The sequence below is a fragment of the Mesoplodon mirus genome, assembly GCF_964341445.2.
Source record: "Mesoplodon mirus genome assembly, chromosome: 2".
Taxonomy (NCBI): domain Eukaryota; kingdom Metazoa; phylum Chordata; class Mammalia; order Artiodactyla; family Ziphiidae; genus Mesoplodon; species Mesoplodon mirus.
The window spans coordinates 32,655,500-32,677,519 of NC_138977.1; the positions used below are offsets into that span (position 1 = coordinate 32,655,500).

At 38.1% G+C, this 22,020-nt stretch overlaps 1 protein-coding gene across 2 annotated transcripts in view; it reads right to left on the reverse strand.

The window, feature by feature from the left end:
- Positions 1-21,735, reverse strand: part of GRIA2 (glutamate ionotropic receptor AMPA type subunit 2) — a gene marked incomplete at both ends in the record, with an annotated part of 148,541 nt that extends 126,806 nt beyond the window's left edge. For both annotated transcript variants that reach the window (XM_082632123.1, XM_082632124.1), the window contains 2 exons: positions 20,950-21,090; positions 21,648-21,735. In XM_082632123.1, the coding sequence (XP_082488249.1) occupies positions 20,950-21,090; positions 21,648-21,735 (229 nt within the window). The remainder of the gene's footprint in view (positions 1-20,949; positions 21,091-21,647) is intronic.
- Between the last annotated feature and the right edge of the window lie 285 nt (positions 21,736-22,020).

Here is a 22,020-nt window from a genome sequence, read left to right on the forward strand (position 1 = left end):
CTGTGTAGACACCTGCTTTTGTCCATGAGAGAAATGAATCGGGCATAACATAAACTTTTAGAAAACTGACAATCCTGATATTATGAGTTTTTAAGTAGCTTTTTTTTTTTTCCTACCAAAGAAGATGATATTCCTGCCATGGCAATGAGCACAGATCAAAAGATGAGCAAATTGAATTAAAATAATACTTTTTTTTTTTTTTTTTTTTTTTTTTTTTTTTTTGCTGTACGCAGGCCTCTCACTGCTGTGGCCTCTCCCGTTGCGGAGCACAGGCTCCGGACACACAGGCTCCGCGGCCATGGCTCGCGGGCCCAGCCGCTCCGCGGCATGTGGGATCTTCCGGGATCGGGGCACGAACCCGTGTCCCCTGCATCGGCAGGCGGACTCTCAACCACTGCGCCACCAGGGAAGCCCAATACATTTTTTAAAAGTTTTAAAAGATGAGCAAATTAAATTGCATGTTTCTCTCCACCCTGGCTTTCAAGGTGGAGGGGATTCACGCAGCCGATGACCTGTCTCCAGGGAGAATTTTCATCCTCACAGCCAGGAACTGACCCTTCCTCAGCCTTGGAGCTGGAGAGAAACGTGGTGGCCCAAGGCCACGCCTGTCAGCCTGTGATCCCCTGGGTCTCACAACAAAGACTGCGTAAGTCAAAGACAGCAGATGCATCGCTCAGAAAAGAGTTTCTGCACCAAGTCAGGGACAAAGTTTGAAGGTCCTGATTTATAACTTCATGACCGCGTCAGTCACCTTATTTATACAGACAATACACAACCCACAGACCACAAGGCCCTGTGAGCTAAGAACCCAGCCTAAGACTTGTCTCGGGACATCTCTATTCATACTGAACATGTGACCATCCCCAAAAAACAGACAAATCCAGATGCAATCAAATGAAGCTATTCTGTCATCCTAAAGTGGTTCTGTGCATGTGGAAATAGTATTTGCTCCTTCCCAGTGAATATTTCGGTGGACATTTGCTTTGATGAAGCTGTGTTAGGGGGATAAGATCTTGGCGTTGCCTTTTGGTTTACCTTCCAGCCTAAGGTACCTGTGAATCTCGAGTATGCATAAGTTAAACCAGGGCTTAAGGCTTTCCCTCCCGCTGAATCCCAGCTGCTTGGCCAGCTCTCTGCTTGCCTCCTGAGAGAGCTCACACATCTCGTCTTTTCTCGTTCAGGCCCTTCCTGTTCCCTTGCTGGAGAAGATCATCAAGAGACACCAGCCACCTGTTGAGCCTCTAGCTGGACCCATAGAAGGAGCCGCACCTTATGCCCACCCCCGTCCTTGGCCTGTACCTCCCACTGTGCTTCCAGCCCAGAAGCCCTTCAAGGACGCAACCTTGCAAGAACGATGCGGGGCTGGGACCATCTTCAGGGTGCACGTGGTTAAACCCAGGACAGTTTCTTTTTCTTTTTTTAATTTTTAAATTTCTTTTTATTTATTTTTTTATACAGCAGGTTCTTATTAGTTATATCTTTTATACACATCAGTGTATACATATCAATCCCAATCTCCCAGTTCATCCCACCACCACCACCCGCCCGCCACTTTCCCCCCTTGGTGTCTACACATTTGTTCTCTATATCTGTGTCTCTATTGCTGCCCTGAAAACCGGTTCATCTGTACCATTTTTCTAGGTTCCACATATATGCGTTAATATATGATATTTGTTTTCCTCTTTCTGACTTGCTTTACTCTGTATGACAGTCTCTAGATGCATCCACATCTCTACAAATGACCAAATTTTGTTCCTTTTTATGGCTAAGTAATATTCCATTGTATATATGTGCCACATCTTCTTTATCCAGTCATCTGTTGATGGGCATTTAGGTTGCTTCCATGTCCTGGCAATTGTAAATAGTGTTGCAATGAACATTGTGGTACATGACTCTTTTTGAATTATGGTGTTCTCAGGGTATATGCCCAGTAGTGGGAATGCTGTGTCGTATGGTAGCTCTAATTTTAGATTTTTAAGGAACCTCCATACTGTTCTCCATAGTGGCTGTATCAATTTACATTCCCACCGACAGTGTGGAATGATTCCCTTTTCTCCACACCCTCTCCAGCATTTGTTGTTTGTAGATTTTCTGATGATGCCCATTCTAACTGGTGTGAGGTGGTACCTCACTGTAGTTTTGATTTGCATTTCTCTAATAATTAGTGATGCTGAGCAGCTTTTCATGTGCTTCTTGGCAATCTGTATGTCTTCTTTGGAGAAATGTCTGTTTAGGTCTTCTGCTCATTTTTGGATTGGGTCTTTTTTTTTTAATATTGAGCTGCATGAGCTGTTTATATATTTTGGAGATTAATCCTTTGTCCATTGATTCGTTTGCAAATATCATTCTGAGGATTGTCGTTTCATCTTGTTTGTAGTTTCCTTTGCTTTGCAAAAGATTTTAAGTTTCATTAGGTCCCATTAGTTTATTTCTGTTTTTATTTCCATTTCTCTAGGAGGTGGATCAAAAAAGATCTTGCTGTGATTTATGTCAAAGAGTGTTCTTCCTATGTTTTACTCTAAGAGTTTTATAGTGTTCAGTCTTACATTTAGGTCTTTAATCCATTTTGAGTTTATTTTTGTGTATGGTGTTAGGGAGTGTTCTAATTTCATTTACATGTATGTAGCTGTCCAGTTTTCCTAACACCACTTATTGAAGAGACTGTCTTTTCTCCACTGTATACCCTTGCCTCCTTTGTCAGAGATTAGTTGACCATAGGTGCAAGGGTTTATCTCTGGGCTTTCTATCCTGTTCCATTGATCTATATTTCTGTTTTTGTGCCAGTACCATATTGTCTTGATGACTGTAGCTTTGTAGTATAGTCTGAAGTCAGGGACTCTGATTCCTACAGCTCCATTATTTTCTCTCAAAATTACTTTGACTATTCGAGGTCTTTTGTGTCTCCACACAAATTGTAAAATTTTTTGTCCTAGTTCTGTAAAAAATAACACTGGTAATTTGATAGTGATAGCATTGAATCTGTAGAGTGCTTTCGGTAGTATAGTCATTTTCACAATATTGATTCTTCCAATCCAAGAACATGGTATATCTCTCCATCTGTTTGTATCATCTGTAATTTCTTTCTTCAGTGTCTTACAGTTTTCTGCATATAGGTCTTTTGTCTCCCTAGGTAGGTTTATTCCTAGGTATTTTATTCTTTTTGTTACAATGGTAAATGGGAGTGTTTCCTTAATTTCTCTTTCAGATTTTTCATCATTAGTGTATAAGAATGCAAGAGATTTCTGTGCATTAATTTGGTGTCCTGCAACTTTACCAAATTCATTGATTAGCTCTAGTAGTTTTCTGGTGGCATCTTTAGGATTCTCTATGTATAGTATCATGTCATCTGCAACAGTGACAGTTTTACTTTTTCTTTTCCAATTTGTACTCCTTTTACTTCTTTTTCTTCTCTGATTGCCATTGCTAGGACTTCCAAAACTATATTGAATAACAGTGGTGAGAGGGGACATCCTTGTCTTGTTCCTGATCTTAGAGGAAATGCTTTCAGTTTTCACCATTGAGAATGACGTTTGCTGTGGGTTTGTCATATATGGCCTTTATTATGTTGAGGTAGGTTCCCTCTATGCTCACTTTCTGGAGAGTTTTTGTCATAAATCGGTGTTGAATTTTGTCAAAAGCTTTTTCTGCATCTATTGAGATGATCATATGCTTTTTATTCTTCTGTTTGTTAATATGGTGTATCACATTGACTGATTTGCATATATTGATGAATCCTTGCATCCCTGGGATAAATCCCACTTGATCATGGTGTATGATCCTTTTAATGTGTTGTTGGATTCTGTTTGCTAGCATTTTGTTGAGGATTTTTGCATCTATATTCATCAGTGATGTTGGTCTGTAATTTTCTTCTTTTGTAGTGTCTTTGTCTGGTTTTGGTATCAGGGTGATGATTTGATACCATCATAGAATGAGTTTGTGAGTGTTCCATCCTCTTCAACTTTTTGGCAGAGTTTGAGAATGACCGGTGTTAGCCTTTCTCTAAATGTTTGATAGAATTCACCTATGAAGCCATCTGGTTGTGGACTTTTGTTTGTTGGAAGATTTTTAATCACTGTTTCAATTTCATTACTTGTGATTGGTCTGTTCATATTTTGTTTCTTCCTGATTCAGTCTTAGAAGGTTATACCTTTCTAAGAATGTGTCCATATCTTCCAGGTTGTCCATTTTATTGGCATAGAGTTGCTTGTAGTAGTCTCTTAGGATGCTTTGTATTTCTGCAGTGTCTGTTGTAACTTCTCCTCTTTCATTTCTAAATTTATTGATTTGAGTCCTCTCCCTCTTTTTCTTGATGAGTCCAGCTAATGGTTTATCAATTTTGTTTATTTTCTCAAAGAACCAGCTTTTAGTTTTATTGATCTTTGCTACTGTTTTCTTTGTTTCTATTTCATTTATTTCTGTTCTGATCTTTATGATTTCTTTCCCTCTACTAACTTTGGGTTTTATTTGTTCTTCTTTCTCTAGTTCCTTTATGTGTAAGGTAAAATTCTTTATTTGAGATTTTTCTTGGGCTTCCCTGGTGGCGCAGTTGTTGAGAATCCGCCTGCCAATTCAGGGGACATGGGTTCGTGTCCCGGTCTGGGAAGTTCCCACATGCTGCGGACTGGCTGGGCCCGTGAGCCATGGCCGCTGAGCCAGCGCATCCGGAGCTTGTGCTCCGCAACGGGAGAGGCCACAACAGTGAGAGGCCCGCGTACCGCAAAAAAAAAAAAAAAAAAAAAAAAAAAAACGTTGGTAAATATTAAAAAGTGATTATTTTTTCAGTAAAATTAATGTTCTTTTTTATTTTCTTTTGTGTTTTCCACCTAATAAGTACTTTTATAATTAGGAAATTTTTTCTAATCAGAACTTTAGAAAGTTTTTATGTTAATTTTGGAGGAAGATTTAAATAAATGTGTCCTGAATTAGATTCACCTGAGAAACATTATGATGTACAATGCCTTGAGAAAACTTAGAGCTAAATAAAAATGAATGGAAATAGGGACAAATATGATTACAGAGTGCTTTGAAACCTGAATTTGCCAAAGACAATTAAAAGTAAATGGGGGGCCTCCCTGGTGGCGCAGTGGTTGAGAGTCCGCCTGCCGATGCAGGGGATACGGGTTCGTGCCCCGGTCTGGGAGGATCCCATATGCCGCGGAGTGGCTGGGCCCGTGAGCCATGGCCGCTGGGCCTGCGCATCCGGAGCCTGTGCTCCGCAACAGGAGAGGCCACAACGGTGAGAGGCCCGCATACCGCAAAAAGAAAAAAAAAAAAAAAAAAAAAAAGTAAATGGGAAGCTAATTCAAACATTGAGGTTTTTAAATGAAAGCAAAAAACTATTATGACATATATTAATATCCATTTAGACACAAGTATAAGTACAGCCAAAAAAAAAAGAAAAAAAGAAAAAAAAGAAAAGCAGAAGTCATCCCTTAAAAGAGAACAGGGTCTGTGTTCCATGGAGTCCTTTAGAAAAATCTGTCTGTTTAGTCCACCTTTGTCCTGTTCCACTGTGGGACCAGAACTACATTACATACACCCTTAGTGGTACATCATCATCTTTAGTTCTGAAAGATGGCTTTTTCTGACTTTCCTTTGCCTTTAGCAGTAGAGTAAGGAATGAGACCAAGCCAATGTAAGGAAAATATTTAATTTGTTTAAAGTATTAGCATAAACAATTAATACTGAAGTTCTACCTATGTAATTGTTTTGTGTTCATCCAGGTAACATTTTTATATTCTCCAAAAGATATTAAAATATAAACAGATGACTAGAGTCTTAAAGAAACTGAATGAAATACATTTTGTAAAATTGTTATCTAGAAAGTTAAAATCTTTCCATTTTAATGATCATGGAAAGGCACTTCAGGGCCACATTAAGTTCAGAGTTCCATAAAATGTAGTTGTTAAAGATTTATAAATTCCCTGATGTTTGGCCAAAAATACACAGTGCATGCCATCCACCATAAGGCAAACTGAAAGTATTCGTTGATGAAATTAACAATTTAGTATTGTATTTAGCATTTCAGTTTAAATCAGATTTATACCATAGATAGCTGGATATTTGGCTTTAGAGCGACTACATAACTAGTTTTTAAGACAAACTGAGGATGAAACTATAAGTTAATAAAACCACGAGCATCTGAATTCCTTTACCTTTATTGCATATGAACAGCATTCTCTGGTTTTAATATTCTATTTGTGAACATATACGGATTGTTACACTAAGTTATCTTCAAAGGGGCATTTGAAACCCAAGTCATAATCATAACCCATTACTTAAGCCTTGATATAGGTTAAGAATAGGCAAACCAGCAGTCCATTTAAGTGACAGTAGTGCTGTAATGCAAGCCACAAACATAACACAGTCCTTTATTTATCCCTCTGGGCTCAGTGAACCTTCAGAGTCTGACATCCTCTTTATTGATCTGAGACCACAGTGACACAGAACCACAATTTATAGGGACAGCATTACTCAGGAAATAAGTACCTTGGAGTACTTAGACTCCTTTGCCTGTAACAGAATTTTAATCTTGTTTATTTCATTTTCTGTGTAAGTTTCCTGTTTGTTTTTTAAATCCCTGAGGAACTATTTACACAAGAAGAATATCTGATGGCATTTTAAATTGAGGAGGAAAAAATGGATTTTTTATATGCTGTGAAATTTGGCTAACCTTATGAAAGAAAAGGCTGTATACCTATTTTAGTATTTATCCCAAATAAATCCAGATGAAAGATACGTTTCAAATCTTGAAACCAAAATAGGATGTGTATTAAGTAAAAGGATGAGCAGTTCTTTTTCTTTAAACCACACTGAGTGGGAAAGTCTTTCTGAGCAAAGCACAAAATTCCTGAAGCAATAAAATAAACCACTTCTAAATTTGACTGAAGAAAATTTAAGAATACATGCATTCTTAAGAATTATAAACAGAAATCATGGTTTTAAAAAATCATGAACAGGTTAAAAGAAGAACTACAGACATAGAGAACAGACTTGGGGTTGCCAAGGGGGCAGTTGGGGAGGGATGGAGTGGGAGTGTAGGATTAGCAGATGTAAACTAGTATTTATAGAAAGGATAAACAACAGGTCCTACTGCAGAGCACAGGGAACTATATTCAATACCCTGTGATATACCAACATGGAAAAGAATCAGAAAAAGAATGTGTATATATGCATAACTGAATCACTTTTCTGTACAGCAGAACTTAACACAACATTGTACATCAGCTATACTTCAATTAAAAAAAATCTGGCTAAGATAGTGGCAACTCATGACAAGTAGGTGTTACTTTCATGTATGTTGTATTGATAAATAATAAATAGAGCCACAATCCAAGAGAAAACTAGGCAAAGCTATGAACAGACCCCTGAGTGCAAGCACATGCACACACATACACAGAAATGCAAATAATGTGGTGAGGAACGTTTAACTTCAGTCAAAACGTATCGTTGTCAATCTAAGCAGTGAAATAGCAAGAGCAAACCTTAAACAAGTTTAATATTGTACACTAGTCCTAAGAGTAGGTGAAAGCAGGCATAGTCCTACACTCTAGGTAGGAATGTAAATCGCATACCTTTTTTGAATATGTAGCAAAATTTTAAACGCAAACATCCTTTGACTCAGTCATTCCACTCACAGAAATCTATTCTGCAAACCCACTGGCACACATTATTAATATAGTCAGGAAAAGATGGAAACAGTCATCAACAAAAGACAGGCTAAATAACAACAGAATACCATGCAGGAACTCTAAAGGAGGAAACTGTGCAGATAAAAGAGGTCTCCAGTTTATGTTAATATAGAAAATTATCAAGATACGGAAAGAACAGTGTATTTATGACACTAGTATTTCTGGAAACCATTGATGGTGATTATCTGAGAGAAGCGGAATTAGGGGAGAAAAGACATAGATAATATCTATTATATCCCCTTTTGTAATGTTTAAAAATTACCACGTGACTGAGTTGCTTACTTCATAATGTTTAAACCTCAAAACACAATCCTTAAGAATCTAAATTCTAATTTTTGCATGTTTTAGGTTTTAAATCACCCACAATACCTAAATGTTATTGTTGACAAATTTTTAATACTTTTATATATTTCTTCTACATGTTAAAACTGATTCCACTTTTTTCAGATAATCAAGATTTTGCCACCTGAAATTTTCAAACTGCTATTATCATCATTTAGATCATATAAAATCTGTTTTAACATTACAGGAGAACTAGCCAGGTGTGTCTCTTAGATTACTCATAATAGCTATATGCATCAACATTTTAAATATTTTATACACCGTATTACAGTATTGTAAGACTTGCAACCAGCTTCTTCAGTAACAAACTAAAATAGTATTTATAATAATTAAATAATTTACTCAACATCAAATTAATTTATATAAAACTACCCAGCAATTTCTGCAGTCTATGATATTTCAAACTGAATTGAAGAACTTTTGGCAGAGGCGAAAAAAAAAAGGAAAATCTTGCAAAATAAAATATAAATTATCATCTCCAAATCTGATTCAAAAATTAAAATTGTTTCAAAAGATCTGCAATTCACATCACTGTTAATATCACTAGTTCCTCATTTAGTTGCCCCAGTTTTCAACAATATATTCTAAGTCAGTAGACAAGCAATGAGTTTTCAGCTTCTACTTCTTTTGTATTTTCTTCATAATTTTTATAATTACCATTTCTGCTCTTAAGATACTTTGATCCAAATCTAGTTCCAAGGTATACGATAATATTTATAAATGATCTGGAAACAATGAGTACACTATACATTCTAAAATAATACGAAAATCATGTAGCTGACCTGGATTAACTACTTCTACTTTTGTCATAAAAATAATTCTGCACCCATGAATAATTTCCAATACAGAAACCTTATCTTGTTCTTTGTCACCTGAGACATTACCTAAAAGATTGGCATTAAACAGGTATCTACTAAAATTTTAGAAAGGTAAAGAAAGAAGAGAATCCTGTGATGGATTTGGATGCAGTAAGAGGCAGACGACTGATCCACAGGGAAGAAGCCATAAGGAGCCAGTCCCGTGTCTAATGTCACCCTTGTCATGGGCAACAACACCATCATTTCTATTTGCTCAAATGTACTGATGGTGGAACGGATAACTGAACAGTATTACATATTCACAGTTAATGATAACCCAAATCTGCATTTTTTACCTCATGCATGATTTTTAGTTCTTACTGCTTATCTGTTTTGGGATCAAGAACACATTAAAATTCTTGGTAAATGTGCACATTCACCAGTATTCTAAAAATGACAACAATAAAACCCTAGTCTCCAGTATTAGCTCAAATGGTTGTATTAAAGAAGCTTACTAATTTAAAAATTACACAGAGAGCTATGTTAGATCTCCTTAGCTACTTCCCTTCCATGCCTCTAAAAGCATGGAGCTAAGTGTATATAATTAATATGCACTCGGGGAGATAGGAAATCACTGAAATTAGCAGCATCAGTCACTGTATTATATGGAGCAATGCTTATCATTTGAATCTGACAATTTCCTCATGAGGCAGGTATTATAATAGCCCCCATTTTACAGAGGAGGAAACAGGATTAGAAAGTTTAACTGATATATACAAAGTCTTACAACTGGTAAATGTTGGAGCCGTAATTTCAAACAACACCTGCTCATTTTAATATACTGGCTGCGTTGCCCTCTGACACTGTGAAAAAACTGACCCAGGAAGCAGAAGATGTGTTTTCTAAAAGAAGTTCCTCCACAAATTTAGAGTTGCTTAGAACAACTTCAATTTGTTTTCTCACCTGGAAATGGGTATAATAATAATTCCATTTATCCTATAAACTGTACAGAGCTACAGTGAAGATCAAACAGCTAGTAAAGTGTTTTGAGAAGACAAAAGTTATGCATAAATATAAAGCTATCGAATATATAAGCTCTCTGAAGACAAGAATTTCCATTTTATTTTCCTCCACCTCTCCAAGCACACTGTTTAGTTCACAGTAAAAGGCTGGGATACAGGGAAGAAGGGAATATTCGGGTCACTTATGACAAACTAATCAAGGCTCTTATTTTCTTATTTCAACCCCCCATAACAATATCAGACATGATGAGGAAACAGCTTCATCCCACAAAAGAGAAAAACACACGCATAAAACCCACATTTGTCTGGTTCTAAAGCTTGGGTTCTCTCATCTGCTTTTCATTTAAAGAAATATAATTTGAGTAACTAGGTGAAATAAACCATGAGGAATCTATAATGTGTACAGTTAGACAATGTGTGTAGCTATCTTAATTATGTGCTTGAAAGCCCCACCAGGGATGAAGAGCCCAAACTGTTCAACATCCTCCCGGAAGTGACATGCGACATGGTGATACTGCTTGAGTTCCAGCATCTTGGATTTTAAAAACCATTCTCCTATTTTAGTGTGCTAAACATATCTTTAAGGGGCTTATGAGGTTTGTTTTGTTAGTCTCTTCTTTGTCACCCAATAGTCCTTCCCTGGTATACAAACAGCAGAAAAAGATTCCAGCAAGAAACTAGAAATGCATTTTCCTCTGTCGTCAATAAGTGCTTATCAAAACCATCCAAAGATCTCAACACAGAAAGTGAGAACAAGCCCGCTAACTTCCATGCATTTAGATGTGCCAAAACACAGTCTTTTACGCCTATTCTCCATTTTCAAAATAATCCTATAATGTATGATTCCCTTTTACAAAGGTGGAAACAGAGACTTAGCTGCGCTAAACAACTTGTCTGATGTCACACATCTAACAGTAGGACCAGAATTCCGTTCCAAGTTCAGACTCAACTAGTGCTCTTCTGTGTCCCAGGACACCATGGCTGCAAACTGCAAAGAAGCAACGTCTTTTATTTTTGTAGACAAAACGCTTGCGCATTTATCATTACGATGATGATTCTTGACTTGTCTGTGTTCTGAGAGATAAAGAAAAAAACTGAAACGCTATTGTTCCTCGATATTCCCTCTGAATTGTTGCCTCTGTTCCAAAAATTTCCTCTCCAGATGGAAATTAATAATAACACTGTAAACTAGTAAAAACTTAAAAACTGATAAAACGAATAAAGCTACAAACTGTGAAAGTGCTCAGAAATTACAAAGCTCAATATCTCCATTTCATACACAAACTGAAAATGAGATTGAAATCTTTCAATTCCTCCCAAGCACAAGACAAGATATGAATAAAGAAGAAACTCATGCCCTAAACTGAAGTGTATCTCTCTAGAAAAACTAGCAACACACACTTTGCCTACCACGGCTGGAGATCGGCACTTCCAGAACTTTTCTTGCCAAATTCTTGCGAGGAGGAGAGACTTTTTTTTTTTAAGAGAAGCCCTCCTCCCATTCTAGAATCCAGGAGCTACTTCTGTGGTAGCTGGATTATTGAAAACAGGCAGTCCTTTTCAATATCTGCAATTCACAATAAATAGCTTACATGAAACCTTTGAGGAATATGTTTAAAATGTTCCAAATTAGTGCCACTAAAATGTAGATGACAATATTCCCCAATATATGGACTAAACTGATCCCCCTACACCTTACAATCTTTATTCTTCAGATTGAAACTACTCATTGTGTTCTGCGTTTCAGTCCCAAATTGTGCTTGCGTGACTAACTTCATTAGTCAATAATTTTTTGCGTGACTAACTTTAATGACAAAAAACCCTATATATCATTCAAGAATTAACATTAATTTTGTTAAGTATTCTTGTTAGACATGCTAATATATTTTAAAATATATCTAGGATTGTTAGGACCATTATCTAGATGTTAAAAAAGGAGAATAAATCACCACCAGATAACAAACTAAAAGATAAATTTTTCTGTGTTCTGCTGATAAGCCCTATTAGCATTTATCAGTTGTTGAGTTGCTAAATCATCTCAGGAACCCCAAGCAGGAGATAAAGTTTATTATGACTCTCATAAATTAAAACCCTAGTAGTATGTTTCACATTACATATTTTTAGCTACAACGTTTTCTGAAACTTTTCAGTCAATGTTTTACCGAGAACGACTTTTTTACCAGCCTAGAATAATAAAGTGCCTGAAAGTGGTGTTTTTGCCTATGAGGGATCCAGAATGTTTCTTTTCTTTCTTTTCTCCCTCTGGAAGTGGTTAATAGTATCTAACAAATTCTATCTATCAAAAGTAATATTATGATAAGAATTCACTCTTTTATAGTAGCTCAATGTTAGTGTGGAAGCCTGACTGCAGACATGCAAACTAAGCAAACACCAGGTCAACAAGAAGCTTAAACAGAAAGAGAGAGAAAAGGAAAAAAATTCCCAGTTCCAAATTCCAACTCCTCTGCCTAGTACACCAAGTTACACTGCCTCTTGGAATTTTTCCTGTTTGTCCACAGTCCCCTTCTGACACATTAAGAAATCTTGCAATTTCAATCTACAACAAAGGATATTTTTTTCCTTTTGGTGTGAAAATAATTATTTCAAAATGCTCATTCTATCCCTTTATTCTTGCATAACCAATAAAAAAATACATAATCACATATTGCTGACATATTCTTACTGCAGTGGACCCAATACTTATGCAAGGGAAATTGTAAAATGAATACTAATTCTGAAAGAGTATTTTAATGCAAAGCCTTAGTATCAGCTGCAAAAGGTTTAGGGGCTGACAAAACCTTTTTTTTTAATCAAATTATATAACATGAGCTTCAATTAATTTTATGCTGAAGTTAGAAATGAGTGGCCAAGGCCATATTATGTTGTAGTGATGAAGAATTAGGTAACACTTCTCTATGTTTTCATAATAAGCATAGAGACACTCAGTTTATATAAACATATTTCTATCACTTCAATCAGTATCACTGGGTTTTTATAAAGATTAGACGAAAAATATTTGCATTGAAGGGACACCTTCTGAGGTACTGAAATTTGATCAGAGTACAAGTATCAGAGCAGCATAAAGTGAATACCATAGTATTTATAGTTTGAAATTAACTTTACACACAGGGTAAATAGCTCAGTAGAAATATGATGCCCTGTTCAGAGGACTGTAGACAAACTAGAATTCAGGCATTTCTCAATTCAATTCAGTTTGGGCTCACATTGTACATACTAAAATAAAATCAGGAAAAAAATGTAGGTATTAACATAACATAACTAAAACAATAAAGTAAAACTCTGAATAACAATTTAAATAGTAAAACTGTGATGGGTATATGTCATTTCTTTATGAAATGTTGAGGTGAAAAATAAAACAATCTAAGAAACTATCTCCTCATAAATCCCCTTCTATAATGAACCCTTATCTCCCAAACCTACTTGTTCTATTCAGTTGAAGGCTCTTATAATTGTCAAGGTTCTACATTTTAAAACTGTCTTTAACCTTAAGCTACACATTAGTACTAAACATTTTTGATGATTTTTTGCAATATTATGTTAATTAACATATGAAAAATAAAACTATAATTACAAGTTGGGCTTTATTTTTGCTGAAACAAACTATCAATAGGATAAAAATAGCTAAATTACTGGAAAACAAATTCTAAGGATAAACTGCCAATACAAAAAAGAAAAAAAAAGGCATGCATATAAAAGAATCACACCCATTAGTGCAAATATTAAAGCAACTGGTCCGTAAGAAACTGTGTCTATAAATTTCTCATTCTCAAATATCTCTAAAAAATATATATTTTTATAATTCGCTGCTTTGTAAAACTTTTGCTACCAAGGGGGAAAGGAGGTAGGGAGGAATAAATTGGGAGATTGGATTGACAAATACACACTACTACTATATGTGAAAAGGATAACTAATAAGGACCTACTGTATAGCACAGGGAACTCTACTCAATACTCTGTAATGACCTATATGGGAAAAGAATTTTAAAAAGAGTGGATACATGTATATGTATAACTGATTCACTTTGTTGTACAGCAGAAACTAACACAACATTGTAAATCAACTATACTCCAGTAAAAATTAATTAAAAATAAAATAAAATAAATATTGGAGGTTTTTTTTTAATTTAAATAAAAAATGAAGGAATTCACAGAAAATTGTGGTATATAATATCCTGGGGATGGTGGGTTGGGGGGAGATAAGACAATTTTGTGGCTATTCAAGGTATATGAACAGTTACTTTTTGTGGAAAGTCCAAAACAAAAATGGAAGTGGGGCACACCCATAGTCCTCAGGGCCCTGAGAAAGGATCCCTGTATTCTAACCACTGCAACATGGCTTCCGCATCACCCCAACAGCATTTATTTCAGCAAAGCATTTTAACATAGAGCAATGTAGCTTTAGAGATAAATATAATAACTTTGAACATACCTAAGTTGTAGATGAAAATGAAAAATGTATCACACCTCTATCTAAATAGGATCGGAGGCAGATTTTACCAAATAAATTGTTTCTTCTGAAATCCAAAAGTAGCATAAGAGCAAAATTCTGACTTTAACAAGTACAATTGTATAACAAGAAATTCTGCTATATGCAGTCTGTGTAATAGATAAAAAATCGTGAAGGACACAAAGCCAGCAGTGGCATGACCCTGCCATTAAGAAAGGCATGTTTTCATTCTCCATGTTAATTTTTAAATGCTTTCATTCTATAAATTAACATTATCAAAAATGACAAAATACTTTAAACTGAATAGTAACCAAAAATAATAGGTATTAGACTACTAATGGACACCTCTGTAAGAATCACATTCATTTTTCTCCCAAATTAGTGAAACCTGCTTTGAGAAACCTTTTAGCTTGGGGAAATTTTTAAATCGTGGGTGATTCTGAGATTCGAAAAAAAATCGTGGGTAACCTTGAATTCAACAACTAATTTTCCTATTGTATTGATGAGGCATAGTTACTTAAGACGTTTGGCAATGAGTTATTCAGAACATTAGAGAAAACCTCAGAAAATTTGAATGAAAATTGCCGGAATAAAAGAGCTAGGATTTTAATCATGTCTGGGGAATCTTCAGTGGAATTCAGTTAAAGAAGAAAAATATAATTTACTCAGTGGCCACTAACATCCCAATAAAATGTTTAAATCTAATACAAGATTTTAGCTCTGTGGAGTATATCCTCTGCTTACCTAAAAAAAAAAAAATCTATTTCAATTTAAGTTTATTTCCTGTAATAGCATCTGCTCTGCAGATTAAGCACTTTCAGTAACTTTTTTTAAAAGGGAGGAGAACAGAGGAAGAGGAGGTAAAACACCCCACGCTCTTTGAAAAGTCAACCATACGGCAACACCTGATGGAATAACCAGGAAACAACTGGTCCTCTACAGCCTTCCTTAACATTGTCAGTGCTCCAGAACGTCTGAAAGTGTGAGTGTTTTTGAAAGAGATTCCGAGAGAATCTGGGCTCTGGCATGAATCATCATTTTATGGTCCTAATGTCAAGGTGCAATGACCCCATCACTTTAAAGGCTTGACATGAAAGGGAAACCTCTTGAGTCAGCAGGTTGAAGTCTGCAAGACCTCAAAAAGGAATAGCACAGAAATAAATTCCTGTTACTATGAAGCTTCTATAGTTTCATACAGTAATTTTTATTTAAATACTCAGTTTCTCACATCCTAAATAGAATATTTCAACCTAAGCCATTCTTTGATTTCTGTTTGATATAATGTCTTTTCTTGAAATTCTCTTGTGATATACATGGAGTATGAAAGCTTAACTACAAAAAAATCTAATGATAAATTATTATTCTCACATATTAAGAGCTACTTCATTCTTTGTAATTTCCAATTGCTTATAATCGAAGACTTACATCCCAGGTTGTAAGGTAGTGTGTTCTGGTACATTTGTCCCCAGTTTTCTTCACACCACAAATTCTCATAATTGCTTAAGAGCATCCAAGTTGAGTCTGTTTTTATGAAATTTTTGCATACATTAAAGTGGGTAACTCCAGGCTCTCGTAGTTACCTCGACAAAATGACAAAACATGATAGCCCAGCCAATCTATAATTGCTCACAATCTATAATTATAATATAACTATACAAACACACACACACAAATTCATGCAAAGTGTAATAAAGGTTTAGCAAGCACCAATTTATGTGATGAACACAGATACAAAATCTCAATAATTCATGACTAAAATTCAGTGATAAGAAATATACCTTAAAGTAATATCTGAAGGACCTACTGGATAGTACAGGGAACTCAACTCAATATTTTGTAGTAATCAATAAAGGAAAATTATATATATATATATATATATATATATATATATATATATATATATATCTGAATCGCTTTGCTGTACACCTGAAACTAACACCACATTGTAAATCAACTCTATTCTCATAAAATAAGTAAATAAATAAGATCTGAAGAGTCAAGGTTAAAAAGCCTTGATTCTTTCTTCAAGGAAAAAGTATACTTTTAGAATTCTCTCTTGTCCAAGAGCATTTATAATCAATGATGTTCCTGAATTTCTTTCCAAATCAAATTCACAAGAAGATTGAAGATAATCTATTTTAAAAATAAAATCGAAGGCACTCTTTTTAAAAGGAATTCGGAGTTATTTTTCAAACACATCATTTTAAGTGAGTTTTTCCAAAATAGATGCCATTTACACATATTTCTTCCATCTCTGTAAATGAATGGATTTACGTTGCTTCAAAAGGCAGTGTGCACAGCAGTTTTACAAAAGAACAGTATTTCTCCAATATCTCCATCTGCTGGCTTAGAGGAAAAGTAGATTTTTTCTGCTGTTTCTTGAAATTTAATATTTTTTATAATTTATTGTTATGAAATTGAAATATGAAACTATTAAATTATTTTTAAATAGCTTAATAGCTATTTGTCAAAGTCTTCCAGTAAAAAATAGGAAAGATTTTGAAGAGGACATTTACTATTTAATATTTTTAATTCCAAAGCCCTATATGATCAAATACTCATGTTCATAGCCCTTTTAGACAGTTTTATTTTGTTTAAAATAAAACAAATTTACTAAAACAAAGTTTTAGTAAATAGTACATTAAACTTTATTAAAACTTTTTAGAATGTAAACATATGTAGTATTCGCCTAAAACCTGCTGTTGATTTTGTTAACCTATACACAATATGTGGTGTATACACATGTACCAATATCACATTTATTATTTTCACAGAAATGTTGAGTTACTGTAATAAATTGCTTTTGTAGAAAAACTACTAGAATATCTCCACATCCTCAGACTAAACTTCTTAGACAAGACCCAGCAGACAGTGCACAGGAAAGGCCTCCAGGCCAATAAGTATTTGAAAACTATTTGAAAGAGCATTGAGGGGAAAGGTTAGGAAAAAATGAATTACTATAGCATTCATTTATTCTCTGACATCTAGAAGACACTCAGCAAATACTGAAGCGGGCGGGGCAGGGAAAGGAAGGAAGGAAAGAATTCTTGAGGCCCATTACTGATTCAACTGTTGAATGTCAGATGCTAATTTATTTATTTTTCTGATTTCATGGATTTTCTCATATTGAAGTCTTATGTTTGAGCAACCTTCAGGGAAAAAAAAAAACTCACCTTAGTAGGCTCTCTAGCTAATCAGAAAGAAGGAGGAAAGGAAGTGGGGAGGGAGGGGAAAATAAAAGGAGAAAGTAAGAAATTGGAAATCTGTCTTTATTTCCTCAGGTACCCATGGAAACAAATGGGAACAAGTAGGTCCTTCCATTATTCCCACTGTGACTGTGAAAGAGGGAGTGGGAGGGAGTTCAGAGCCTGCACAGTCACTTACCCAGTTCAGAATATAATGACTTCATTTCATTTGCATAACTTTAACCCATTCCATGGATCCTGATGGACCCTGAAAGCCCCATAGGCCTCAGCAGTTCCAAAGAAGTCCCTCCATCTCAGGAATACAACTAAGTGAGCAGACTAATATCTTTTCTATTTTGAAATTATATTATTAAGGTTTACAACTCTGCTTTCTTAATATATTAAATTTATATGTTACATTTAGGGTTAAATTTACCCTATGGGATTTTTATGGTTTAATTCTGAGGAAGGACAAGCTACTTTATGAACACTGATTGATGATACACATTTTAATAGTGGAGTTAAGAAGCAGAGAATTCCTTAGATATCTGGACGAAATGGAAGAAAGTCGGTTGGGTTTCTATCAACATATTTGACACTGCTGCTTCCACTTCATATAGGAAAGAATCATGGATTCCCCCGACTGAGAAGACAAGGAAACAAAGGCTAAGGAGAAAAAGCCTTGAGCATGATTTAAGGGATCAAGACTCATCTTAATAAATTTGATATTAGAGATCTCCATTCATTTCTTGACTGCTAACTTTGTGAGTGTAGTTTATACAAGCATCTCTCTCTCTCTCTCTCTGAAAAGAGGTAAACTAATTTTACATTTTCTATTGCTCTTGGGAAAAAACAAAGGATACAAACACTCCATTTCATTTTGCAAACTCTAGATTGTAAAATTGCCAAAGGAATGAAGAAATTGAGTGCCTGGTCGATGAGTTAATGTCAACTCCAGAAAATTCTATTCAATGAGTCTCTCTTCTGTACCAGGGCCTCAGCTAGTTCTGCTCAGCAATCAGTAAGACTACTTATAACACGGGAGTTGCAGAGACCATGGCTCTGAATTCCCGTGTCGGAAACTTGAAAATGCATTCAGTTCCTCACCATCATTTGTTTTAGTGTCCTAGAATAATCCATGGAGGAGAAAATTGGGGACATGGAGACATGTAACTTTTTATTTCAGTTCCATTTTATAAGGAAAAAAATCTGTGCAAAATGAAGATCTGATTTTCCCATTTTCTCAGAATTATGGTAAAGCAAATTAAATTGTGTTTTTTTAAATGAAATCTATCTCTTATTTCATGGATGTACTCATTCTGTGGAAATGTATGGATTTATATATGTGTTTAATATATGTACAGTTTCTGCCTGCATATCTTATTTCAATAAAATTTATATTAAATAAATCTATCCAAAAATATTGAGACTGAGGACCTAAACTAGTCACCTAACCTTACCTAACCATTACTTTTTAGTCTTTACAAAGGCCCAGCACAGTCATTCAGCATTTGGAATGAAGACATATTCATTGCTTTCAGGGGACCTATCTCCTGTGCTCTCAGCCAGACCCTGGCATGATTTTCACCAATGAGTGAACTTCTCTGTCATTGACCATATTCAAATTCTTTTCACCTTGTTTTAAAAATCTAGATCCTTCCAATAATCATAGTCTTGCCTTAGGTTCATTACTTTCCACAGCATTTTCACACTAGTATACAATTACATACAGTCAGATACTTAGAACAATTGTGTGTCAAACTCACAATTCAGGAAAAAAAAAACGGAAATCTGATATCAAATAAAATGAATAATCAAAATCTGATAGGTAAACAGGTCAAGCATAAAAGCCTTCAAAACTTAAACTACAGCCGGTTTCTTTGTATACATACATATATATATATATATTTTTTCCAAGATATATATTATTATATTCTTCTATGGAGTTTTTCTTTTAACTGCAAATCCACTTAAGCCTCTCTCTCTCTCTTTCCCTCTCTCCCTCTTTCTCTCTCTCTCTCTCTCTCTCTCTCCTCTCCACCATGCCCAGTTCCTTTTCTCACTTAGAACCAACATGTGAAGAAAACACACAACACTGAAATCTTCTTAAACAGCTTTTCATAAACAGTTGACTTCTAAGCATCTAACAGGACCATGATGACGACCCCTGCTCTGTGGTCAAAGACAGTGGTTTCGTTCCTTCATTCATTCGGTGGACGGGAGCTTCAAACCGAGTGGATGCTCTTTCTGACACTACAGTCAAGCTAACCAAACCCATGGGCTCTATGATTAAGGCTTATCACGGAGCAGCGGGACGGCCACCAGCTGCCTGTCTACCACGGGGACTCCGCGGTCAGGCTTCCTCTGCGGTCATGTTCCGCTGGCTCCTTTGCAAGTAGCCAGAGTGGGAGAGAAGCCATCTGCAAGTCCCCCCGCGAGACTGTCAACTGTGCAATAAACACTGAGAACGTCAAGTCCGAAAAGAGTCCCCGCAACCCAGCCGGCAGGAAAGGATGCCAGCCGCTGGCAGAGGGCAGGGAGTCCGGGGGCGGCCGCGTCTGGACGCGGGCCCGCCGGCCTTCCCACGGAACCGCGCGGGGACTTAATTGCTTGGGTCCCAGCACTCTGAGGCCTGGATGGAGCTCCGCGGCCAGTCCCCGGGCACCGCGCGCCGCGCCGGGACTAGCGGGAAGGCTGCGAAGACTAAAATGGCTGGTCGGCGGCTTCTCCAGCTTCCGAACTCGGCGCATCCCGCCGCTTTTGGGTCCTTCTCCTCCCGCTGCCTCGGCGGGAGCCCCGCGACCTGCGAACCAGCGCCCCGGCCGGCGAGGGCCCGCGGCGCCCCGGGCACGCTCGCCGCTGCGCTCGGGCCGCAGCTACCGGGGCCGCGATCCCCGGCCTGCGTCAGCCGCGCCGCGCCCCTCGTGGGGCCTCGGGTGCCGAGCGCACTGCGGGACCGCTGTGACAACGTGTCCCGTCTCGGGGGAGCATACAGGTCACGGGGTCCGCACGGGGACCCCGAGGGAGGCCTGCGGATTTCAACCCGGGGCCGTGGAGTCTACCCAGCAGCCCGACGGCGCGCCCCGGGGCACCGCGTGCTCGCGGGGCGCAGGGGTGAAGGGCTCGCCTTGAAGACTCCAGCTACACCGGGAGCCCCGCACCCAAGGGCGCCCCCTCACCTCCGACACCCATCCCACCCGAGCCCCAGGGCGTACACTCTCCGCCGCCTTTCGCTGGCTCTTCACCGCCCCCAGGCCCCAGCCAGCGGGCGTCCCCGCGATCGCCGACACCTTCCCCCGACGCTGCCACACGCACGCGCGCGTGCAGTCACTGCGCCCCGACACTGACACGCAGGAACACACACACACACACACACACACACACACACTCCAGCCCGCTCTCCGCGTGCGGCCCCCCGAAAGGGCATAAATATTCCTTACTCACAAGCATTGGTGACTGCGAAGCTGTTGGCTACCTCCAAATTGTCGATGTGGGGTGTCAGTCTGAACTCCGAAGTGGAGAACTGAACCATCCCTACCCGAAATGCACTGTATTCCTGATCGGCGCCCCTGGGAAACAGTCCCCCTGCAAAGAACAAACACCAAGCGGGAGGACAGTGTCAGCGCCCGGCGAAAAGCAGGGGAGCCCGCTAGCGCCCGACTGCCCCGGAGCCCCTCGTTCACACTAGCAGGCCGAATAAACACATCCACGGACCCGGGAGCCGGTGTGTGTGTGCGTGTGCGTGTGCGGGAGGGGGCGGCAGCATCCTAGGCCGAGGGTCAAGGCACAGGGGGGCCCCGAGGGCAGGTGGGTGGCCAGAAATGTCCTCCCTTCCTAGTGATCACAAGCTGTGCATTCAGAACCCCTAGAGAACCTGAACAAACCGGAAGATGCTGTGACGGCAGAAGGAATAAAAATCTGGGGGTCATTAATGCGAAGCCCTTTCCCTCTCTTGTATCAGAGGCATAGTCTTCTGCCTTTGCCTCATCTTAAGAAAAACATATATATTCCAGGCAGTTTAAATCTGGAATGCAGTCAAGGTATGACATAAGTCTACATGACATGAATTAATTTGTCCACCGTGAACAAAGATTACCACCAAATTATGCACAATTCAAAAGCAGAGCACAAAGGGTACCTACCTATCTGTATGCTGTTAGAAGAGACACCAAAAATCAGTCCCCACAAAACAGGAGAAAGGAGGACAGATATATGCATAATCTTTTGCATTTCCAAGAAAAGTAGAGCATCCACAAAATACCCTTCTTTTTTTTCCCCCTTTTCCTCCTCTTCCTTCTTCGGCCGCTCTCCTCGGCAAATTAGATCCTCTGCATTTTGAGACAGCAATGTAGCACCGAGCTGCTAGAAACCCGACGTGGTGGCAGAGGAATCCCTATTTCCCAGGTCCTGCGGGTGGCTGCCGCCCTGCGCCCGGTCCCCCTCGCGAAGTCCGGAGACTGGCTGGATGCAGCTTCCAGCAGGCTGCCGCTGTGGTCCCAGCGACTCGGCACACTC